Source organism: Stegastes partitus, unplaced genomic scaffold (assembly GCF_000690725.1).
Source record: "Stegastes partitus isolate 25-593 unplaced genomic scaffold, Stegastes_partitus-1.0.2 Scaffold886, whole genome shotgun sequence".
NCBI classification, from domain to species: Eukaryota; Metazoa; Chordata; class Actinopteri; family Pomacentridae; genus Stegastes; species Stegastes partitus.
In genome coordinates this window covers 254,259-279,117 of record NW_007578617.1, presented here as the reverse complement: position 1 = coordinate 279,117, position 24,859 = coordinate 254,259, and the positions used below count along the sequence as shown (strand labels likewise).

General features: G+C 44.3%; 1 protein-coding gene across 2 annotated transcripts in view; it reads right to left on the bottom strand.

Annotated features, from left to right (window-relative positions):
• Positions 1–24,859, bottom strand: part of LOC103365866 (FYVE, RhoGEF and PH domain-containing protein 4-like) — a 50,348-nt gene that overhangs the window by 6,407 nt on the left and 19,082 nt on the right. For both annotated transcript variants that reach the window (XM_008293419.1, XM_008293420.1), the window contains exons 2-4: positions 13,979–14,062; positions 3,183–3,335; positions 2,346–2,538 (exon numbers count right to left, since the gene is read on the bottom strand). In XM_008293419.1, the coding sequence (XP_008291641.1) occupies positions 2,346–2,538; positions 3,183–3,335; positions 13,979–14,062 (430 nt within the window). The remainder of the gene's footprint in view (positions 1–2,345; positions 2,539–3,182; positions 3,336–13,978; positions 14,063–24,859) is intronic.

Here is a 24,859-nt window from a genome sequence, read left to right as displayed (position 1 = left end):
AAGAGCGCAGACAAGAGTCAACTGACAACCTTCCCGAGCAAAAACAAGAGGAGAAGATAAATTACAGGAGGCTGCTTAGCGGCCGCTCGAACCGGCACGTTATCAGAGAGCGTGGGGGCACGACAGTAAGCAGAGAGCTTCTGCACATGAGTGTGAGAGTTAAAAATAAACCGGTGGAGATGCGTAAACTTCCTGCTGTCTTATCAAGCTGCTGAGAGCGGCTGTAACGCAGAGGAAGCGAGGGCAGATCAGAGGAGTAGAGGTACAGTAATGAGAAGGACAGCAGCGGTAGGAGGAGGAGGAGGAGGAGATGTACGACACTTGTCCCAAGAGGCAGATGCTGTCCTACTTCCACACACATGGAGAACCTGCTTCATGCATCGTGCTGCAAGATTGATTTCATTCTTTGCTCGGACGTGAATGAAATGGAAAAACAGTTTGCACAGGACAAACTGAAATACAGCACAGGAGTGGAAGCTAGATGAACACAAAAAAACAAACACATGCACGTACAGCGTTCAGCTGCCCTACATCCTGTAGCCGCAGCCAGTGCAGCTGTTTCCCTGTAAGTGACCCACCGGACCTCCAGCGTTACTACAAACACACACAGTAGCTGCTGCATAACCAGCTACAAATACGATTAGAGGCACCTAAAATTCATATATCTGCACTCTGACCTTTACTGATGCAGAGAACCTCAGCCGAGCAGGTGATCTGTAGCCTCAGCAAAGTGCTCCGTTGCACTTAATGCTGCTGCCCAGCAGAAACAGGAAGTGTGTATAAATAGAGGAACCACAACAGGCTGGTGAAACACTCCACAGATGAATCAGTTGTGGCTGTCGGCCACCTGAGCGGCGTGAAACAATATACGTTTATCTCTCAGAGGAAGACTGAATAATAGCACGATTAGCTGGAGAGAGATGCTGTTCATTAGAAAAACACACCTCACCGTGGAGGTTCACACATCAGTTCCTCTTTGCTTACAAACAGCACAACAAGTGTTCCAGGACACGACAGTGTTTTAAAACAGGCTGAACCAGACAAGAATTAAGAACAGCTTCACTCGCCATGTGGCCGTCTAGGTGCCTCTAAGGCAGCCAAGTGCCATGTGAACCAGATTAGTATATTAGTAGGCTAATTCTGTTCTCCGAAGCTGTGGGCCTTTCTCTTCTTCTAGGGCCACTAGAGGGATAATCCCCCCCGTAGCCCAGCAGAGTGTGAATGAAAAAGATGCACCGGATTGCTCCGATTAACCTCATTTCACATGAGAAAATGTGATGAAAGGTGTGGAGAAAGCCTGGAATCCCGCTTAGATTCTCTCAGTGTGTTTTTTTAGTCTCTACAGTTTCAGAGATGAAACCGTAGAGACTAAAAAGACGAAGTGAGATTCTTCAGTGGGCTGCCACTGCTGCCGACTGGATGTTTTTAGGGTGCGACTGTACAAGCAGTTGAGACAAGGCCACCATTGTTGAACCACTCTAACTGGGCCTCTTTCACAGAGACAAGACAGCAGCTTTCGAAACTACGAGTTGGAATAAAACTCAACATACAAAAAAAAAGGAGAAACTTCTTATTTACATTAAAGTTAAGACAATTCAGCTGCTGTTCCTTTTCACACAAAAGCCAACAGAACACTTAAATTACCAACTAACTATGAAATAACCAAAATCAGAGCAGATGCACGCAGGCCGAGAGCAGAGTTCCTACCTGGTTCTCCTGGGTTTCATCTCGCACCGCTGAATGCTGTCCCACAACTGAATGAGGACCTGTGTTTGCCCTCGCCTGCACAAATCTCCTTTCATCCCCCTCGCTAACGCTTGGCTTGTCAGGCACCGACTAATCTCCACTCGCTCTCTCCACAGCTCTCGTCTGAGGTACAATCAATGAGTCAGGGCTGAAGAGTTTAATCGAGAGACTTCTGCTTTTCGTCCTTGAAATAGCCGGCAACAGTGAAACATTAGGAAAGACGAAGTTTTCCGTCACTGCGATTACAACAGCCGCAATGAGGCTATTCGAGTTTTTCTTTTTTTTCATTATTACAAAAGCAATGAGGTGACGTAGATGGAATTATTCAACCAGAACCAATCCGTCCTGGCAATAAATAGACAGATAAATAATTGCTCTGCTGCTCACAGACTGAGCGATAATGTTTTGTGCAATTACTTAAGTGAGAGGAATACTGAAGAGCACTTTTCCTGAACATTACAGAGCAGATTAGAGCTGCATGTAATGAGCAGTTCCTCACACAAATCCCATCAAATAAGTACTCAAGGCTTCCTTTACATCATATATGTTCTCTCTGTGGACAAACACACACCATCAGAGAGACGTTTAACAGCTCATACCTGTTTTCCTCAAAGCGGCTGATCAGGTCTGAGACTTTGGAGGGCTTATCTTTCGCCCTCTCCCGGTTCACAGCCCCGGTTTTCCCGCCTCCTTCCTCCATGACGGTTCTAAGCGGCGGCGGCTTCTGGAAGCGGCCCAGCGGGGACGAGAGCTCCGTCACTGGGCTCTGGAGGTGTAGCGGCTTCGGAGGCACTGGAGAGGAGGGAAAAACAAAAAGAAAAAACTTGAGCAAATATGTAGAATGCTAATGATGACTGGCTCACATCAGGGTGACTGCAGGTCACTGCAATCTCAGTTTGGAGCTGAAGGGGGCAGTATAAGCTATCACAACTGATGCCACTTGCAGGAAAGTGAGCTGTAATAAAATGAAATCCTAAATGTCAACAAACAAGTGGCGCAACTCTGAGTTTTATTTGTTCACAAGTCACTGAATGTGCTGCTTGATTTACAGCAGCAGAGAGAGGAACGGGGCCCTGCCTTCCGTCTTATCAGCGTCCAATGATTTACTCAGTTCAAACAAAAGAGGAACGAGTCTCTGGGTCCAAAGAACCCAGGCCCTTATATAACTCCACTCCTGTTTGAACTGCTTTATGAACTCGTGCACAGCCATGTAGTGTACAGTAGCTCCTTGGGCGCTGATGAATTATTGAGCGAACACACAGAAGGACAACATTAAAGCAGCAGAAAGGTCACCCCGACACCAAACAATGACTCCGTGTGTGTCGATGCTTTTACATGTGAATCACAGAGCCATTTATCCGCTGTGGCGGTTCCGCCTTCTGACCTTCCCACTCTGCGGCGTCTGGCTGAATTTGCTGTGACTTGCTGTTGTGTACCTTGCGGTTTCGACTGCAGCCACGGCCTGCCGCTAGAGCCTCTTCCATTGACGCCTCCCCGGCTCGCTTCAGTCGCCCCTCTGTTGGCTCGATTCAGACACGCCTGCACACTGGGAGCGCTGCTGAGGCTTCTCGCCGGGCTGCTGCCTAAAGCTGAAGGACGACGACAGAAAGCATTACAGCAAGATCAATGACAGATCCACAGACAAAGAAGTGAGAGTGAAGCTGCACATTCTAACTGATGACACATTATTACCAGCTAGTTACTCAGATGATGCTAAACCATCCTTTCCTTTATCCTTCAAGAATCAAATATTGTCCTGATTTATTTTGATCCACCCTTTTTTTCATGTATATAATTGATGGTCTTGTGTTTATGCACCTTCCTAGAGAAAGTTTGATCTCTGCTGCTTTATCAGAACAGTTCAGTCAACACACCACATGAAGACTGCAATATTTTGCATATCACAGAAACACCACCATCAGATAATCACCGCTCAAACACGCTGCTTTCAAACATATTCTAGGTGCTTGTTTGCTATTTGGATCCTCATTAGCTTCCACCACAGCAGTTGCCAGACTTCCTGGGGTCCACAATCGTAAAATACATCGCAAAGGCACATTCGAACGCACATGAAAGTTTCCTAACAAGCCGCCGAAGGCAACACCGAGATTATCATTATCACACTAGACACAGTCAGTCGTATAATAAGGGCTTTTATTTGGATTTCTTACAGGTGGGGATTTGGATAAAGCTCTGAAAATAACTTATTTTTTGAGAAATATCATGTTTACGAGAGGAATTAATAAACTGGAGTTACTTGAGAAACGTGTGACCTAATTATGCTCTATATCTGGATGCTGGAGCCGAGCAGAAAGCGAGTGGAGTGTAAGTGATGAACTCGCTTTCTTTACAAACTCTAGTAAACCATACATACGTTTCTCTTCTATAGTCTCTTATGGACATCCTTAAACTAACCAAACTGGCTTTTTGTGCAATAGCTAAAGTCTTCTGAGGTCTTTATTATTAGCAACAGACCGTAAGACTGAGCAATACTCCAAATTGCATAACACTATTCATCAGATCAAAGAGAGTTTCCGTGACTAAACAAGTGACAAAAAAAAAAGAAAAGGACATTTTTCTGGAAGCAGTTACTTCCTCCCATTTTTTAATTATACTGTCAATGTGCTCAGACCACAGAAGATTATGGTCCAGAGTAATTCCCAGGAATCTGAGCTGATGTGCTCTAATTTGGAGTCCTGTACTCGGAGAAAATATCAATTTTGGCACACTGGAGGGAATGCTGTAAACATCAAGGGGCTGAATCTGATAGTTTTGTCAACGCAGAGCTTCTCCTGGGAAAAATTAACCCCCTAAAGACCGTCTCTGCTCTTTAAAACGACATATTTACAGTTTGTTTGTGTTTCTAACATAAAAACGATTTCCTTCAGACACTACTTTGCCTCCTTAAGGATGCATATGTCTATAAATGTGCAAATTCTGTCTGAACTCTGCTGTTCACTGCAGCTCAGGCACACCAGCTCACCTTAAACTAATAGAGGCTGCACAACGGCAAGCTCTGACATTGGAGTAATTGAGCCATACATGATTGATTCGCAAACAAATTCTGAAGACGAGGAAGAAAAGCAAACTGCCTGTAAGTCGGTAAATCAGAATATTAACATATTTCATGTATTGCTTTCTACAGCAACAGTAAAATAACGGTAACAGCCACTAATGTGTTGCTAATGTTAGATATATATATAGAGGCTCACAATCTTTTTCCCCAATCTGCAATTAGACAGGATTGGCTCTTCAGGTTTGTGATGTATGAAACCCTGGAAGTCTGAATCTGTGTTTTGGAGAATGCTATCGGTGCACTGCAGTTCCAAACTGAATATGCTCAGCCAGTCATGATGTGTGTTCTAGCATAGAAAAATCTCTATTATTAGATGCTCACAAGCCTTAAAATGGGATCTGCATTGAAGGAAGTCTTCAAGGAAGTCTTCAAGGGTTGCACTTCACAACCCTTGATAAAGCTGAATGGTCACAGTGCCTTCACATCTGACCAGAAGCTTGCATATGTCCCATGTAAGGAGAGATACTGTACAATTATTGCTGTAAATATAATTAGGAAAAAACAGCTGAAGCCTAAATATTAAAGAGTGTCAAACACTCCAGCTGATTATCCGGCTAATGATCCAGTTGATGATCAGCACCAGCGAGACTTTTTACCCAGCCAGCTGGCCACAGATGGTGCAGCATCGGTGTTTAGACGGAGCAGACAGACTGATTTAATGGAGCAGCCGACACAGACTGGCAGTGTTTACAGTAGCCTAAATCTCTCTCTGTGACCTAAAACACTCACAGGCCTGTAAGGAGAGCAGCCCAGTAAGGCAAAGGCCCCTATATGGACTCACACTGCCGGGAGGTCGTGTGCATTCTCATTATTTTGCACGCTATTAGTCCATTAGTTTCCATTTAAGGTGGTCACTTAAACAGGTGTGGGTGATTTAACAAGAGGCACTGATGAATAGGGCGGGTGCAGAGATCGATGCAGCTCCGTGCTCGGCTAACTCGTGTGGATAAACAGTGGAATAGCGTAATCTGTTCCAGAAGCTGCACACAAACTTGCACTTTGGTTAGAAACTGAACTTCTGTCTTTTGTGGCTTCCCTGTTTTCCATCACAAAGGCTCTGTAGCGCAGAAAACGAAGAATAGTCCTGGTCTGTTCGGCAAAGAGGAATTTTCCACCCTTGCACCATAAATCATTGAGAAGAGGTCTTAATATCTTGATAGACTGGGTCTCATCTCGTCTAAAAATAGATCAACCATCTGCACTTTGAGGGAAGAACATCATCATGTGCTCTAGTGCCATCTCAGAAAATTATCTTCCACTTTCACTGACAAATTCGTGAAGTAGATTAGAGCTGAAACGATAAACTGATGAAGTGATTAGAAAATTGACAGAAAACAAGTCTATTTAGTTGTCATAGAGCTTTTCCCAAACAAAAACATGTGATGTTTTGCAACGCTGCATGACTATCTGAAGATGTCTGCATGCAATTTTTATTTTCTCACTCAATTAATCAAGAAAATAGACGGTTGATTCCCTGATAATAAATATAATTGCTACTTGCAGCATATAAACGACGGCCTCACAGTGAAACATACATGTGCTATACGTGCGGTGAGCCCATCCAGATGCAGTTTGTTTACAAAAACGCTTTTACTACGTGCCAAAACGGAGCCCAAAGCCCCATATTTATGTTTCCTAGACTGATCTTTATCTTTACCAATCCTGAAACAGAAAGAGAAAATAAGATGACCACAGAATCATACAGTCACCGTTTCTATTTTTAAAGCCTGACCGTAATTAAAGACAACAGCTCGAGCAACTGTCTGACTGGAAACGGTCCCACGCTGTGTTTGGGAGAGCAGACGGTCTAAACATGGCCCCAAAATTACCAATCAATTATAAAAGGCAGCCTCAGGAATTTCCCTTAATTAGTTGCTTGGCTTCCCCTCGAGGCCACATTAAGAGATTATAAGAAAACATCCAGCAACAAGTTGTGCACTATATTATAAATATATGGGCCAAAGCGAAGCCCCTGCCTGCAAATTGCACTTCACATGTGGCATTTATCCTGAGAGAGCGCAGGAGGTCCACTCTCCACAGAATCGGCTCCGTCTCTGCGGGCTGTTTAGTGAAATCCTTTCTGCCCTTCAGGCTTTAACGTGAACCTGAGAAAGCTGTTTAGGTATTTTAAGTGCTGCTTTTCAAGATAAGGAACGGTGAGATGTACACGTAGATCTGAAAATGCAAATATGCTTTTCCTTGAACCCGCACACACCAACTCTAAGGTCGACTGTGTGGAGGAAGATTTGAAGTTAAGATCAGATCATCGATGTCAAAGCTCTTATCCGAACCATGAGGGGAATGTTGCTGCTGCTGTCGTTACAGTAAAAATAGGATGAACTCGGCTTCCTTTCTCACAACTGCAGCGCTTGGCAGGAACTGTTGCTCCTGGTAACACACTCATTCTGGCATCTTCTCATTAAAGCTGTCTTGGCACAAGTGACGGACCGCTGTGTACAGTAAATTAGAAGCAGTCAGCCACCACCCAGCAGAAAACACTTTGATTCTCCGTCTCCATCTGGGTGACGGGGAGGGAGCCCTGCCGTCTGGAGCCGAGGCTTTTTGATGTCAACAGTGGGGGAGCTCCTGATGGACAAGGAATCAAAGCGAACGCCGTGTCAAACGCGATGGCGGCTCGTGTCTTTATGCGCCGTTTTACTGTATAGAGGTAGTGTGGTTTTCACAGAAACCGAAACATAGGTGGAGCACGGCAGCGATCCAGGAAGGGAGGCCTCGGCGAGTCAAACTGACACTCAACCTTTGTCTCGGTCCCCGCTGCAGGATGGTCGGACGTGCAACCATGGCAACGAGCCCCGCACTTTATGAAGATGCAAAATTTATTTCACTAAAGACTCCAGCGAGCCCAGAGGCATCGATCTCAATAAATCCAAGGCTACGCAGCAGCAGCAGGCCCAAGAACAGAGAAACGCTCCTGTAAAGGTCAACCATCAGTAGCGGCGCAGAGAAGAAGACTTATGCAAAACGCTGGTTTGCAGAGCAGCTGGCATCTTTGATCTGACAAATAAACTCAACTCTTATCTAACAGGAACAGCTCCTTTCCTTACTGCGTGAGTTTATCAACAGCACAGAGCTAATGCCAGAAATTCTCAAATAAGTAAAGAAGTTCCTCTGTGTGGTTCACCTGAGCTCAGTCAGTTATGTGCATATGTGTGTGTGTGTGTGTGTGTGTGTGTGTGTGTGTGTGTGTGTGTGTGGTCAGTGTGGTGCTAGCAACACGGATAAAAAACCACCACACCCACCTCCAATCTACAACCCTCCAGCTCTGACACATCACAACAGAAGAGAAGGAAGTTCACTGCAAGCCGGCAAAGGAGGCCGAAAAGAATGTATGACTGGAGCACAAATATGTTCCTCTGCAACAAAAAAAAAACAAGCAATGTCCGAAAATAATGTATCATCCAAACTAGGGCTTAAAATAGCTTGGCTCCAGGCACAGCGAGTTCTGCCAGTTTGTTGGTCAAACACTTAAGTAAGTATTGGACAGACTGCCATGAAATGTTTTTCTACAATCGCGGTGAACCTTAATGACTTCTGAGCTTCGATCTCTGCGGCTGAAGCGATTCAAGGCAGCAAAAAGAGTAATTTGTGTGCATAAACGATAAACTTCAAGTTCCAATCTTAACCAGAATATGCTAATGTTTAGGAGGAATAAAGCAGTTAGTATGTTTGCATTCTTAGTTCACTGTCCTAGCTAATGAGTAACTACAGCAGAGTCTGATGTCTTTTGTTCTGCAGACATTTGATCCTTAACTGGACAAACTGAAGTTCAAACAGAAGATTGCACTCGATCATGAACCGCATATAAAAGACTGAAGAGCTGAAAAGTGGAACCAATGTGGAAATACACTAAACTTGCATTATTTCTACTGGCCAGCAGGGGGCGACTCCTCTGATTGCAAAAAAAGCTTGACTGTATGGAAGTTGAAGTGACAATAACCACATCCTTCCTTGATTTGTTACTTCAGTAAACGTTTCCCCAACAGGTTTATTGTCTCACTGCTACCGTATGGGTGTCACGTCTTCAGGTTCTCAGTCAGATCTGCTGATCTGCTGATCACGATCAAGATGGTAACAGCCAAATTAAAAAAACAAAAACAAAGCAACCACAACAAAACCCCGGTAAGAACAGGTATCCCACACACCGATGGGCGACTTCACGATTTCCAACTTTTATCGGTTTAACAGTCGGCGAGTACAAAGAGGAGGGATTCACCAAAGTTAATCCATTTCACCCAAAGGACCAAACGCACCAAACTTCATGACAATCCAACCAATCGATGCCAAGAACCAAAAACTACGTCAGCTTTTTAGTGTCGGCAGGATTCATCCTCTGATAACCACGAATGTTTGTCTACAAATCCATCCGTTCGCTGTCGAAGATAAAAGCTGATTCTGAGCGTTTCAAATCCGAGCGTGAGACTGATGCAGCAAAGTTGGAGACACACTCATGACAAATTACACTCCTGGTGTCGCTGCAGGTGGGCAGCTGGCACCAGCTGATTACCGTCACCTCTCAGTCAAACCCTAGACAGTGAATGTTCAAGATATTTCTGCCATGCGCTCATAACATCATCACCTGACGGCAGGCCTGCCCGACTCGTCTTTTACGTGTCCCTCTGGCATCATGTGTGCCGATACTCCAGGTAAAAAACAAAAAGGCACACCTGTGTGCGTGGCGCGGTGTGTCCCCACCCAGCCAGCAACTCAACACCGGACAGAGGAGTGTCTGACGAAGCTGGAGACTAAGGCTTTGTCTTCTCGCCTCATGGCCCCACAGGCGTGACACTCGGATCACAAGGAATGTCTGAGAGGACTCTTTACATATTCTGCTTGTTCGTAATACATGCGGCGGAATATTAAAGATGGTCTGGGTGTCTTTTACACAGTCAACTTCACCGACTACGAGACAGTGGATAGAAGAAAGCAGCCACCTCCAGAATGTCTTATGGAAAAATCCTTCACATTTAGCGTGGACGTGAAGCAGGTTTGCAATCGTCTCAAGAACAAACTGTGTGCAGCAATCTGCCTGCAATCATGTGTACATATATATCCATCATATTAAAGGCTCAGACAGTTTGGGAGTGTAAACATTGCAACAGCGTAAATCAATAAATCAGAACGCAGGTCAACACCAGATCATGCAGGTTGTTTTAGCTACCAGGTGGTCTGTGGCATCTAAAACCAAAGACTACAATAGAATATGCAAAAAAAAGTAAGGAAAGACCACACTCAGGAGAGACAATCCAGGAAGAAGCATTAAAAAGTGTGGCGATCAAACGAAAATCCTCATAAATAAACTCACCCTGCGTTTCAGAGGAAAACAATCTTCACTGCGACACCGTGGTGTGTGTCTGAGAGCGTCCCAGAAGAGCACTAAGTTTAGTCTCCATGCAATCTTCCCAGGCAGCGCTGCTACGAGTGACTCAGCTCAGCAAAGAGACTCGCAGAGCAGCCCGGGACTCCTCCCTCACTCTCGCTCTCACACCCCTTATTTAAGTGGCTTTTAAAAAGAACAAAGTGAAACACACCAGAGGCTCACGACACACAACCGTGGGCCTCTGAGCTGCAGGTTTAGACTTTAAACAACCACAAACCTACAGTGAGAGAAGATCCTATCTGCCACCACAACTATATCCCTCTCTTTATTGTCAGCAGGTATAAAACAGAGGCCTTGCAGGTACGACATGATTACACCTCCTTCCTCTTATTTGCTTAATCAGATCACAAATGAGGGAAACAAATGAACCAGAGCGTCGGTATGAGCTTATATAACTGCACTTCTGGTTCTGCCTGGTATCGGTCAATTAGTCTGATCAATGATTGACCAACACAAAGCTGCCGGGCGTGTTTCACACCAACGCTATCATCTAATAAACAGGCTAAAATCTAAAATGAACCCCCACAGCACTGAATCTATTGTTCCTCCTGAGACGCATTACAAATATTTAATGCAAATAATAAAAAACAACTAAATCGAGCCACACGAGTTGTGAAACTTGCATCCAGTAAAATCCACAAACAACAATCGAGTTTACATGAAACCTATAAGAAAACAAAACAAAGCTCCCAAGAACAGGTTATTTATGAGAACGAACGACTTGTACCTTTTGCAGAAGTCGGTACACGGAACTGCAACTCAGACTTCTCCATGTTGTTTATCTGTGCTGCAGAGCTGCTCCCCGACTCTGACAGTCATGCTGCAAGGTGCTCGCTCTTTTGAGTTATTACTAAACTACAGCGTTATATATCAACTTTGAAGCATCACATGGCGAAACAAAAAAAACAAAAAAGAACCCACTCAAAGGCTTAATTTAAGTCATGCTGACGGCAATGATGTGACAGAAAGAGTTCTTGTCATCTTGCTCTCTGGGAATAAGTAGAAGGTGTGCATGTGTGTGCTTGCCTGTGTGAGACATACACTCCGGTGATGTGCGAGCAGGATTAGAAGGAATGACAGGTATTATTTTGCTTGAACAGGAAACCAGTCGGACCAGCAGAAATTCCATTCGCAGAATTCCCGTGTCAATAATTCCAGGATGGAGGTATTTAAAGCGCAGCTCGGCTTACGAGCATGTTTTACAAGAACTGAAACACAAAAAAAAAAAACACTTTGCTTTAAGTGCAAAAGTGTAATCTTCCCACAGTGAAAGAACCCTCAACGGTTGTGCAAGAACGACCAAAACTGCACTCTCATGTCACATCTCAGTGGTGCAACGATAAGAGAAGCAGATAGCCGAGTTCTGCAGATGTGTGCAGCCTTGTTTCTGGCAGGTTTCACTGGTGTCTTATATACTACAGACAGGATTAACCGATTACTGCCACTGATATCTGACCTCCGAACCACGAGCTCACCAACCTACACTCACTTTTTATTTTTTTTTTACAAAATCCAGGTCAGTAATCTGATTTGTTTTATTTTACTGTGACTTTGGATTTAATTATTTCACACACAAGCTCCCGTCTCTGAGGGAATATCTTTCGCTTTAATCCCTCCGCTCTGTTGTCGACGCAATTCTTTCTCAGCTGGACGTCTTTATCAAACGTAAAAACACATAGAAGGCCGGGAAATCTCCGGCTGATATCTAGCCGTATTAACCTGGTTCTTTCACCTCAATTACAGAAATCTCGAGCTTAAGAAGAGAGACGAGCAGAACCAGGTTACTCTGCTGTACCGGTGACGTTTCTGCAGGATCCTCCCAGTTCAGTGCTCTGCTGACACAGTTAAAGTGGGAAAAACAGGGACACGTAAGATACTGGGACGCACTAACGGCTGCTTCCCTCCGTGCTGACATAGTCACACGTGTGCAAACGCACACACACACACACAAATCCCAGTTTCTAACCATTTCTGGTGCCCTAAATCACTGAACGAGATTACAGAGTGTGTAGCTACAGTGCACGTCTGGTTGTACCCTGATTCATTGTGCCCATCGTGTTGGCACATCCTGTGTGTGTGTGTGTGTGTGTGTGTGTGAGACAGACAAAGTGACAGATAACCATTACCACTGGGCAAGGGGGATTAGCCGTTTCTGTTCAACTACCCAGACTTTCTTCAGATTAACCCTCCCTCATCCTCTAATCCGAAGGCCAGCGCGAGATTAGAACCCCAGTCTGCTTTGAAACAGGAAGCATTTTGGGAGGGGACACAAAACCGGCGGGACAATGTGATGAAGAAGAGGATGGAGGGGACGGGCAAATGGAGAGAAACCTGCAGAAGTTGCGGTAAAAGCAGAAGACGGAAGGTAAAACAGATGAAACAAGAGAACAGACAAACACCGAGAAAGCAGAAGATGAAAAGGCAGATGGAAGAAGGGTGAGAGGATAGAGGGCTCTGCAGGAGAGAATTAGATGGTAGGGCGAAAAGAGAAAAGGTGAAAAATAGGAAGACACAGGGGGCTGGAGGAGAGTACCCATTCATCAAACAGAAGCAGACCATGAGCTATGCACACACACACAAGTTAGGCACCAAAATAGAGCCGAGACCTGCAGCTTTCTTCACACCCCTGCATAGCAGAGAACTGCAGGGAGGATGGTTCATTGTGCCCTTCACAGCTTCATCCTGCATCCTCGCCGTGCATATTAACGTTCACTTCGCTGTGGCCGAATTGTTTGGAAGAATTACAGGATCCTGCTACATTTCATCGAGTTAGAAGGTACAGAAGCTCCTGCATGCTATTGATTTGGGATGCAAATTTGTGTGACTCTCCTGCTGTGAATCAGAGGTGGTGACTGACAGGTAACAAAGCTTTGCATCTTAATGGAGGCTTGCGGCAGCGCTGTACCTCCCACACGTCACAAAATGAAGAACAAGAAGACGTGCACGGAGGGACGGCTCCAACACCGGCACCGACACACAACAAACAACAGGAAATCAGCGTCCTTGTCACATGTGGAGGTAAAACGTGAATATCTGCACAACCTTCAACCCTCTGAACCCCCAAGAGGGTTTGAAAGGCATGTTTTCTTTAAATTACTCCATTTAACAGAGCCAGAAACTGTAAAAGAAATTCTTAACATGATGTTGCATCAGAAATCTTAAGCAAATCTTAATTTAAAATCCTGATATTTCAGTAACATCACGTTTATTTTACGTCTCATGTAAGAATTGCCAAAAATAAAGTCTGCACAAACCAGATTCTGTAAAAAAATAAACGTTTTTCACTCCTCAGTGCACTTTCCAGCTGAACTGTAGGCTGTGTTTCGTACTTTATTTTGTCTTAAGTAAGAAAACAAATTTTAGATATAAGCAGTAAAATACCAAAAGCATGTCGAGCCATCTTTTTTCCCCAGTATAAGTACCATCTTGGAAATAATGGTTGTACATGTTATTTTTCAGGTTTTCACAATTTCTGTAAATAAATAATCACTTTACAGGATTCTAACTTTATTGTCCTGCACAAAGGCCATTTTCAGTTCCTCTCGCTGTGGTTGTGCTGCTTCCATAGAAGTGCAGGACTTAATATTGCAGTGAACATGAGCCCACATTGAGTCAGGTGCAGAACAACCTGGAGTTCACAGAGTTAAGCAAACAAATGGTACAGAATCATCAAGAAAGAATCTGCATACTTGCACCTAAAAGACAGATAATTCTAAAGAAGGGGAGACAGTCGGGTGAGTGGAGGTGATGCTGCCTACCTGTGGAGTGCTCGATCTTCACCGCCACGCAGGCCTCCTCATCGACGCTCGTCGTCTTGCAACAGGCGGCTTTGCCTTTCCTCTCTGCAACAACAAAACACCAGATTCAACACAGAGAGACGCTGACACACTTGCTGACTAAACCAGAGAACAGGAGGATATTTTAATCCTTCGACCCGCATGTGAGGCGGGAGCTTCCAGCGGATTCAGGCAACCCCATGTTTTATTAAAGAGGAGCACCAACTCAGGAGTTAAAATGAAGATGGGCTGGAGGTAGGGGGGATAGGAGACAGGAGTAAGCATGCCGTGCTGTTTTATTTTCCCTACAGGCTCTCTCTGGCTTAAACAGCAGACGCAGCAATAAAGTGGTCAAACGTGGAACTGGAGAAATTTAAATGTGTAGCAAAAGCTTTGGAGCTCTACTTCTGGCAGCTGCATTTATCAGGATCTGAAATAGACTCGTGTTTGTTTAGAGAATGAAAAGGAAAATACCACCCCTCGGAGATAGAACCCCTAATTAGTCTGTCTGTGATATGTAGGGCATCGTCTGTGGGGAGCGCTAACACTCTTTCAACACAGCCGTTTAATATGCACATAAAAGATTAAAGAGAAAATAGCAACGCTCGTAAAAACAATAATGGGCTCACGAGCATTAGGAAGCCCTCAAATGCACACACACGCGTACATATATAACTCAGATACAATTAAACACACACACAAATCTGATCTAATATCAAAGCTTAGGGATGATCAGTGCAAATGTTGACAGGCTGCAACATGTGCAAGTGACACAATATCACAGCAGCAGCAAATCAAAGCTGAGCTGAAGAGTTTTCTTCACAACGTGCCGGCATTCACGATGCAGTAAAGACGGAAATGACACCAATCGATCATGTTTCATAAACTTTCTCCCCCTGTTTGTCTTCAGGGTTCTGTCATGTCTCATTTTAGGAAGAAAGCTGCCATCAGTTCATATTTCTACACTGCTGATACTAAAGCAGGACAGTATGGCATCAGTACATTGTGTAAGAAAGCAAATAGCAATGAGTATTTAAAGTACAGCATTTTCTCATAGCTTCTGTTTAATACTGTTTCGTGCATATTCAGAATATTCTGCAGCCTCCATGATTTCACCCACAGGTTCCCTGAACGGCGGCTTTAAAGCTCAGCAGTTGCCTTTCTTGCAGACTCCTCCTAACTCCCAACTAATCCAAAAATGAGTCAAGAAGTAGAGGTTGAGTGGAGCTGAGGACGGCCATGCAAATTTCTCTGACTCACAGACTGTTCTGTGACAGTACCGACCTCAGCGATCATGCTCCCAATTATGCATAACTTTCAGGTTTAATACAATTCAAATGGGCGCGTCGTATAAAGAGTCACCCCCCTGTGAAGCTGCTATGAAGCCGGTAATTACCTGTAGAGACCACATCTGGTTATTGTTCCAGACTGTAATCATGTTTATTTCTGCTGTAAAGTCGGCCGTTTTTCACATGGGGGGTCTACTGACTCGATTTTGGCAACAGCCTCAAGTGGCCATTCGAGGAACTGCGGTTTCAGGCGCTTCACTTTTCACCCCCAGAGGTTGCCTCATGGGCTAGACTGAGACATTGCAAAAACTACAGGGTGGATTGCCATGAAATGTGGTTAGCGTTTAAACCCAATACACTCTTTGCACATGTATTTGATGAAGCAGGTGCGTGGGAGAGAGACGAGCGCATCCAAAAGATTCAATCAGCCTCCCACACTTTTCAGTGCTGGACCTTCATCAGGCAAATTGCTTCTCCTGATGAAGGTCTAGCACCAATAAATGCAGCTTTGCAAATCAGACGCTGTGCTGGAGTCTGATTGAATCTCTTGTAAACAGTCCTGAATTGTAAAGACTTATAATGCCACAAGCAGGTTAATTATTTTTCTGAGCCAGTAGTTCAACAAGTCCTTCAATTAAACCTTAAAAATCTATCATCAGTCATGCTGTCATGTGTTTTTTGCACCAACAATACTAGTCGGTTACATAAATGTGGAATAAAGTGCAACGTGCTGCACATTTGGGTGGCATTTAGAACACAATTTAGTTAATGAATAATGGGACTAATGTTTTTAAATGTCTCTAAAGTAGCTGTACGCAATATTTTTTCAGACAATATTTAAATGTATTATTGAATTGTGCTCAATTTGATAATTTTCTGACCATTTTCTTACTTTTAGACTTGTCAACTTGTGTAAATCTTCAATTAATCAACCAGGAAATTAGTCCCTGATGCTTTCACAATGTAAAGAAAGAATACAAATTAGAATTCATACGGATTTCTGGATGGATAAAAACAGGAAGCCGGTGTGGCGTAGTAACAATATGAGTCAGCCTGCACACGTTTAGTTGCTAAATCTATCTTTCACCAGACTGTCCACGCATCACTTTGCCATTGTTTCCTGAATTAGATTTTGCCGTCAGTGTTTAGCGCCGCGTCCGTTACGACACGGCAGCGCTGAACCGACATGACATAATGGAGTGTGGATAATGACACGTAAAAGAAAAGTGGACAATCTCAGCGGGAGGTCCTGCAAACAGTCGAGAGGAAGTGCAGATGACGTTGTGATGGTGTGTGTGTGTGTGTGTGTGTGTGTGTGAAGGGGGGGTATAATATCCTGGCTCAAGGATTAAAGGAGGGCTTTCTCCACCCACCATCTGGACTCCTCATGACAGGCCTGCCTGCTGTTCCAACACACAGACACACACATTTAACTTATTCTACTGTTCACAAGTTGAACCCCAATCCGTTATATAAGTTCCCTGTTGAGAATATAAAACATGTAAGCAGCTTATCAGAAGCATTATGTACACATCAGCCCACCAGACTCCCCTCCTCCGGCTGACTCTGAGCCGTGTGACCAGAGTCATCCTACGCCTATTGTTTCCTGAGGTGGGGGATGTGTTACTACAGCCAGCATCCACAACACACGAGGAGAAAACGCCCCACGCCGAGCCAGAAGACGAGTGACCACATCCACGAGGGCCGAGAAGGTGGAATGAGTAGGTTTCTGGGATGATGTATGACGAAGGCGCAGCTACTGGCCTGACCCCTAAAACTTCCTCTTCCTGACAGTCAACGTCCTGTTTTTTAAATTTCTATAGTCTTGGTGTCTCAGCTCTTTGCATAAGAAGCTCTGACAGCCGCAGCAGACGGAGAAACTGACCAGAAATCACATGCACACAGGCATCTACTGGCTGTTTTTTGGGAAGCGATGTCGGACATGGGTCACCGTGAGGTCTGAATGCTGAGAAGGAAAGTCAGAACCATATCTGCCCGTTGACAAGGTGCTGCTGAAGAAGAAATAATCTGAATTACAGTAACAGGAAAAAAATAAGGGCATTTACCGAAATTATTAATTGTGGAAGTGAGAAAGCTGGGTAGAGTTTCTCCATTGATGTCAGTAAATACAAACCGCACATGTGAGGGTGCACAGACAGCTTCTGACTCATTTACATCAAACCTTACATCTGTCTCATTAGATCAATTAAACCGGCATCCAAGGGGGGAAGTTATAGAGAATCTATGTGATGGCATTAAAAGAAGATAGAAATCATAGCGTTTACATTCCAACCAGGTTTCTCAATGAAAGCTTTTGAAAACAAACAGAAGCTCTTCTCTTTCACAGCCACTTTAAAAAGCCCCTCTGGTGGAAATCCAGTGTTTACCTTGTCTACACGTCCATATGGTGCTTTTTAAACATGTTAGAAGACACACTGTGACTGAAACAAGCATTCAGCACCACGGCTGAACATTTCTTTTCTTTTTAAAGATTATTTTTCTGCCGTTTTTGCCTTTATTAGTCAGGACAGTGAGAGAGTGAGACAGGAAAAGGGGAGAAGGATGGGGAAAGACCTGCAGCAAACTGTCACGAGCGGGAGTCGAACTCATGAACGCCGCGCCGGGGAACTATAGCCCCTGTTCATGGGTCGCCCGCTCAACCAGGTGAGCTATAGGGGCATCCATGGCTGAACATTTGTACCTTGAAACCGCAGCGAGCAAAAACCAAAACACGGATTCAGGCTTCCAGGGTTTCACATGTAAACAACCATTCCTCAAGTTGTTGTTGTTTACAGAATCTGGTCTTTTAAATGAGCCATGCAGAATAAAGTGATTTTTAAAAAAATTAGAAACACAGGTTTCAAGCTTAGACCTGTTAAAGTTTCCTGACAGTCATTGATGAGTTGTTCAAGAAAGGTCGGCTGAGTTGAAATCTGTCGATTCTTTTCATATTTACAGCGTTTGCTCTGATAAATGTTGTCACTTTGTCGATTATTTAAAGACAGCCTTCCTCTCCAACCTGCCAGTGGGATTTGAGGTTTACAGGGTTACGGTCAGGAGTGATTTTTTTTGTTTGTTTTTTTTTAAAGGAAAAGAAACAGAAAGCTTTTTGGTTCAAACCTCTCTGGTCTTCACCACCACTATGCACAGGTAGCTTATGTTTTATCTGTCTGATCTGTGATGATAGGGGCTTATCTGTGTCCTCTGATCTGTTTATACAGGACAGTTACTGAATTACGACAGCTATCAAATCTTCAGATCTGTGAACATATACGCAGCATCTCACAACCAAAAGTGGTGGAACAACCCTTTGATCGTTTCGGTTGACTGGGCGGCTGCTGTTTGCATTTACCTGCTCTATAGCAACACGGCTGCTACGATGTCGAACACAAGGTGACTCATGACCCGGATCTGACCCTTAGTCAGAAAATGACCTAATCCCGCCACAGTCAGGTGTTTTCTCTCCTCCCTCTTCAGCAGCTGTTACATAACTCACATCAGAAACTATGCTATGGATGCATTAGCAGAACCAGATGCCAACCAAAACAGAAATAAAAGATTTCTCTGCACGCAAAGGTTTGCTCTAAACCAAGTACAGAGAATGGAAACCACACATATATCACCACACGAAAACACACAATTCATCCAAATTAACCTGTAGTTTAAAGATGAGGATGGCAATATTCTATTATCTGTCTATATATATATGTTCAACTAATCCTGCGAGAAGATTAAAAAAAAAATCAACAAGTAATTGATCCAAAAACCATTACAGCCACCCTGTGAGTGAAAATGATCAACTTTAACATGTTTAAATCATCTCTGGCTAGACAGGTGTGAATAGATGTCAACACGGTTTCTCATCAACAGACTAACTGCACGATAAGAATGTCTTAAAGGTGACTGCACCCACGCTCATGGACACACTTGTCTAGCAGCACCTGCTTGTGTGGGTTTCTGTTTAAAGCAACACTTCCTCCACTTGGTGGTTTACCAGCACAGTTCACCTTCAGACCCCGTACTGAAACTAAAACAACTGTATTTTTCTTCGTCGTTAAGCCGCCTCACTGTCTTTAAAAAAACAAAAAGAAAAAGAACACACACCATCTCTACAGTACCTGTGAGCTGCTCCCTCCAGCGTGGCTGGGTTTTCCCCATCCTGTCAACCACGCGATGTTTATCCATCTCAGAAACCTCTTTTCACCTCAAGGTTCTCAGCATCTATGAGGAAACTATGATCCTTTTCTTTCAGACAGCACAAGTTTCCCTGTTGGCTGATAAGTCCATGTCTGTATTTACACATCACGCCTGCGGAGCGCCTTCCCTCGTCACTGCACAAACCGGTTCCCTGGAAACCAGAGTCGCCAGGTGAAGGAAGAGAAAGGCAGGACGGGGGAGGAGGGAGAAGTCGTCCTTCAAGATGTTGATTCACGGTCACCGTTTAGGCATTTCTGCATTCACGTCTTGAGGGCTCGCCAGCATTCAAGGACAGAACGTGGGGTGGAGAGGAACCGAAGGAAGGGGGTGGTGGTGGTGGTGGTGGTGGTGGGGTGCTGCAGCATTAAATCAGTGGTGAGGAAAGGTGGAGGAAAGAGGGAAGCTTGAATGGAGAAGTGAGAAAGATGAAGATTAACCAGCTGTAGCAGTTCATATTTAACTACCTGCACTCCTGCCAAACACCCTGACAGCCCGTTATTGAGCATATTTTCTATTATGTTATCTACTACTTCATGCCTCAGCGCCAACACGTTCCAACTACGTTTTCTAACTGTATTACCTGATTCTGCACAAACTCCCCAGCTTTAACCTAATCTCTGCAGCAGAAACGAATGTCGCACAAAGAGATTCTAAAATTAAAGAAACTAAATTACAAAGGGGAGTCTGCACTTATCGGCCCATAATGATGAGGAATAGATACCATTAAATATCTAACACAGAACCGTTTCTGCCCAAGTAACCTCGGCCTCATTTGCATGGCTGCCCTAGATTGAGATAACCACCATTCAAATGTAACTCATAAATAATGGAGCGGGGAGACCGTATTAACATGCCGAGTCACACCCCTTTAATCATACTGATGCTCGGGCTGCTGATAATATGTGTGAGTGTGTGTGTCAGAGGTTTTTTTGTTTTTTAATGCTTCACGCAGAAGAGATTGGCTACTGAAAGAGACCAGATGCGTCTGTCTCAGCTCCGTCCTGTCCTTCCATAATGGACAATTACCAAAGAGTGATGGCTTTCTGTCGCAAACATAATAGAGTGAAAATTAAAAGACCCTGTAAAGCCTTTATGTGGTCAACAAAAACCAGATGAGACCCCAGCTGATGGTGCCAACATGGAAATACAGTAGGACGTACTTTAGATGTAATTTAGTTGTCTTGTGCACAGAATACTATAATCAGGAAAGTCTTTATTGGATATTTCTTGGCCTTGGTCCACCGAACAGTCTTGTCTTGTGTTTGGGTCTCCACTTACAAAACACGTGGCCGCAAAATGCTGCACCTGCTCGTCCCCACCTTCGTCATGTCACAGTGTGGGAGAGGTTCTTTGCTGAGAACAGCTACCTGCTGTGGCCGAAAAACAAAGCGAAACATTAAAGTGGAAACTGCAAACAATGGGCTGCGGATCTCTGTGGCTTCAACACTTGAAGTAAACCCCCTTTCACACGCAAGCAATCACGTGCTAAATATTATATAATTAGAGAGGCAACAGAATTAAGGAAAGCACAAACATAACGCTGATATGATGTGGTTGATGTGACGGATTAGTGAAGATCTGCTTCATTTCACATCCATCTGATATTTGCTAACTTTTCAGCTCTTATTTTCTCTCTCTTGAGGGAATTAACCGGCTCTTTAGCTGCTAAATGCTCTGCTATGTTTACTGACTAGTCGCTGACTTCTTCCTGTCGTTTGATGCCGAGCACTTTTTAGGTGGAGAACGCAGACATCATCAGCTCGGCCTGAATGCGAGCACTGGGCCGTGGTATTTCTTGGCAAACGCAGCTAAGTTTCCCCCAGAAAGTCCATGAAATGACACACTTCTTTCAACCTCTCACCCTCCACTAACTTAAACATGTGCCTCATGTAATGTGTGCGTCACGTCCATCTCCTCTATGTTTCCCAGCATGCTGCCTACACAGCCCCAGCGTGTGAAGATAAGCTCTTAGCATGATCTGAACATGCTCTCTGGCCCATGTCTAATGAGGGCAGGCCGACTGGGTGACTGGGTGTACTGTGTGAACCCAGCCCCCGCCGTCTCACCCGACATAACTGATCTAAGCAGGTATTCCCCGAGCGGATATGAATTAAAACGGATAAAGTTAGTAGCCGCCATAATGGAGATCCAAACAGCAGTGTGGACAGAAGAGCCTCTGATCGCTGGGAACTGAGAAAAGCATTGATCATCAGAGTGAGAGAATGCGATTGCATCGACACGCAACAGCCAATCTCTCTTACTGCACCCCCTCCCTCTCAATGTGCTGCTTTTCTTTCCACTTGCAGCCCCCTTGTTTTATTCTGTATCACCTTCTTTGCCCTCTCTAGTCTACCCCCCACGACCTGCCTGCCTACCTTGGAAAACAGATCACAGCTGCTGGGCCGCAGCTCCCAAATGTGTCAATCAATATCCTGTCTGCCCAATTACCACGTCTGACTGGGCCCCAGCAGACCGATGTGTTCGTAAATGAACAACAATGCTCATTCACAGCAGGCTCTTTTATGATAAGAGTGAATCAGCCCGACTTGAAAGGTCTCCCAGATGAAGTGCAGATATGCGAAAGTGACCTATACCCAGCATCACAGACCACATAAAGAGAGAAAGGCAATAAAAATGTGCCTATATAAGGGAATAAACCCCTGTAAAAACCAGCTGCACTAACACACGGTGTCTGTTAATTCGGTGAATTTGTACCCCGAAGAGCCGAGCTGTGTCTTCAGCCAGTGTCCATGCAGGACGCTTTTAGGCAAAATGTTTACAAAAATAACCGCTGAACTTTCCATCAGCTCAGCAAGAGTAAACGACTTCCTGCACCTAAAATATAGCTCCATCTCCCAAAATAACAGCCATGAGAAGTTCCCACAGATCGCTGAGTGAGTTGCTCATCTGACACTGGCTGTAATTCACGACAGTCAAAACATTGAAATGCACTTAGTAATACTGTAATGCACCGAGTCAGAGGCAGCCGGCCACAACAGATGAGTCGTACTACACGAGAGGAGCGCCAGCACGTGACACTTCTAAAAGGTTGTGGTGGACAGACGTTGTGTCAGCAATATTTCAGAGGCGGATTTCCAACTGTGATGCAATAAGTATGATTTATTTTGCAGGAGCGATTACGCCAAAACCATTTTACTGTTTGCTGCTTACTGCAAAAACCTTGAATGAAAGTGTGACCCAGCCGTCATTGGCTTCACTCGTCACCAGTCAGGCTTTGGATGATGAAACCCGGTGCGTTGGGGCTTTATGAAGAGCAACGCTTTGAAGGTTTTGAGGGTGTTTTTGTCAAGCTTTTTTCAAAATAAAGAAATAAAAAAGAGAAATTTGCACAAGGAAATTGCTTAAGTAGTAGCAACTCAAAGACTTTAAGATTTAGGGAACCAAACTTGTTACCCAAGAAGCTTTAACATTTGTCAAAAACATGGCTTATATTCTCATAAATATTACAAATAAGATATACTGTCTGAAATATGCAACAACAAATAATAAACCACATCTCTTTGTTGCTTGGAAACTAAAGTTAGCTTTATTAGCTGAGCTCCAGCAAAGTTGATAGTCGTTGGCTCGAAATGAGAATCCAGATTTTAGCCGAGACTGTGTATAAAAGGTAGAAGAAGCCATCGTCATCACCCGTTGGTTTGTGGTATATCATTTTAAGGCCTTGAATTTGGAATTTGTCCCCATGTGGGTCCTTTGAACGTGACAATGTGGGCGGACGGAACAGAGAACCCTGGCCCTATAAGCATAGCCTGCTTTATCATCTATTTTAGTCTAAACAGGACCATAATTTACTAAATGAACATCATGCTGCATCGAAGAAGACTGGAAACTTGTAATTTAACCATGAAGTCAAAAGAGAAGTGTTTACTGAGGTAGTACATCAAGTGAGAAGTGCGGTCATTTCCTGATACACTTCTATACATTCGGCAACGAGATGAGTCGCCCCCTGCTGGCCATTAGAAAGAATGAAGGTTCCAAACACTGACCAGGAGACTATGCCTGTCTTTTATATATAGTCTATGGCTTTTATCTGCCTCTGTCCTATACCAATGACCCAGACAAGTGTTTCATCTGCCACCGTTTTCATGCAGAGTGCAGCGTGAGAATGGAAAGCCTGAGCAGCAGTAAGTGTAGTGGGCCGGGCTCAGCGACTGCTTCAAAACATTTGAGTTCAAATTAAAATACTCTTGATGAATAGTTCATTTTGCTCCATCTCAAATGCCTCTTTGTTTATCTCCTATTGATCCTGAGGAAATGATAAACAAGAGAGTTTCATTAATGCCGAACAGATTTGCCTCGATGCATTATGGATGAAGTAAATAGATGCTGAATATAATGCCAATCAAACAGCGTGGGTAAAGACTTGTGTCTTAAACAGGATCATTGTGCTCACAATGAATGAGCCCTTCTGACTGGAGGCACTCGGAGCCCATATTCTCAGCACAGAGCCGGAATGCACAGAAAAACCCTGCAGCCCTGAAAGCAAGCCTGCAGGCAAGCCTGGAGCCAAGGCCGGGGAAACTAATAAGGCAGAACGAGACCGATAGAAAGCAACAACTAACATTTAGCATGACACAGACTTCCGTTGATCACGCTTTAACTGAAATTGTGTTCCTTCTTCCTCATTTCTGACAAACATGTTGACAGAAATAGTCTCTTAAACCAGATCTGCACATTCAGTGTTAAAATGCACATTTGCACATATACCCAGACACCTGTTTTTGACGTGCGCAAAATCCCTAATCTGACACGGTGGAATTAGGTGTCAAGCAGTATCAGCATTTCTGCTCTGTGTCAGGGGAGGCTCAGCAGAAAGACAAACCGCTGTGCACCGAGAGGGCAAAACGACAGGACGAACAGCTGCCAAAACCTGAAGCGGTGATACCTTTGCAAGGCGATGACACAGCATTTTTAATGTTGGACAAGAAATAAAGGGGAGGCGAAAGAAGCAGGCAAGGTGAGGAGGATGAATCCCATAATGACGAAGCTGCAGCTGCTGACGGAGCACATCACAGAGTCAGGATTTACATCCACACACACACACACACACACGGACATCTGCAAAAATGCAACAACAAGCCATAACTTGTGGTCTTGCATGAGTATTGACTGTGATGAGGATCTTAACGCTGCTTCCTCCTTTTTTTAAACTTCTGTTTAGAAGCAGCTCTCCTTTTTGGTCCTATTTTTGGTCTCATCATGTATCTGGTCCCTGCTGCTTTTATGACAGGCTGTGTTCCCCTTGAGGTCAGATCTAACCTCTGTCTGCCAGTTATTTGTCGTACTTCTACTGTATTAGATAGCACCCGGGGGAAGATAAACAGAAGGTGATGTAGGTAGGTATGCACATGTCTTT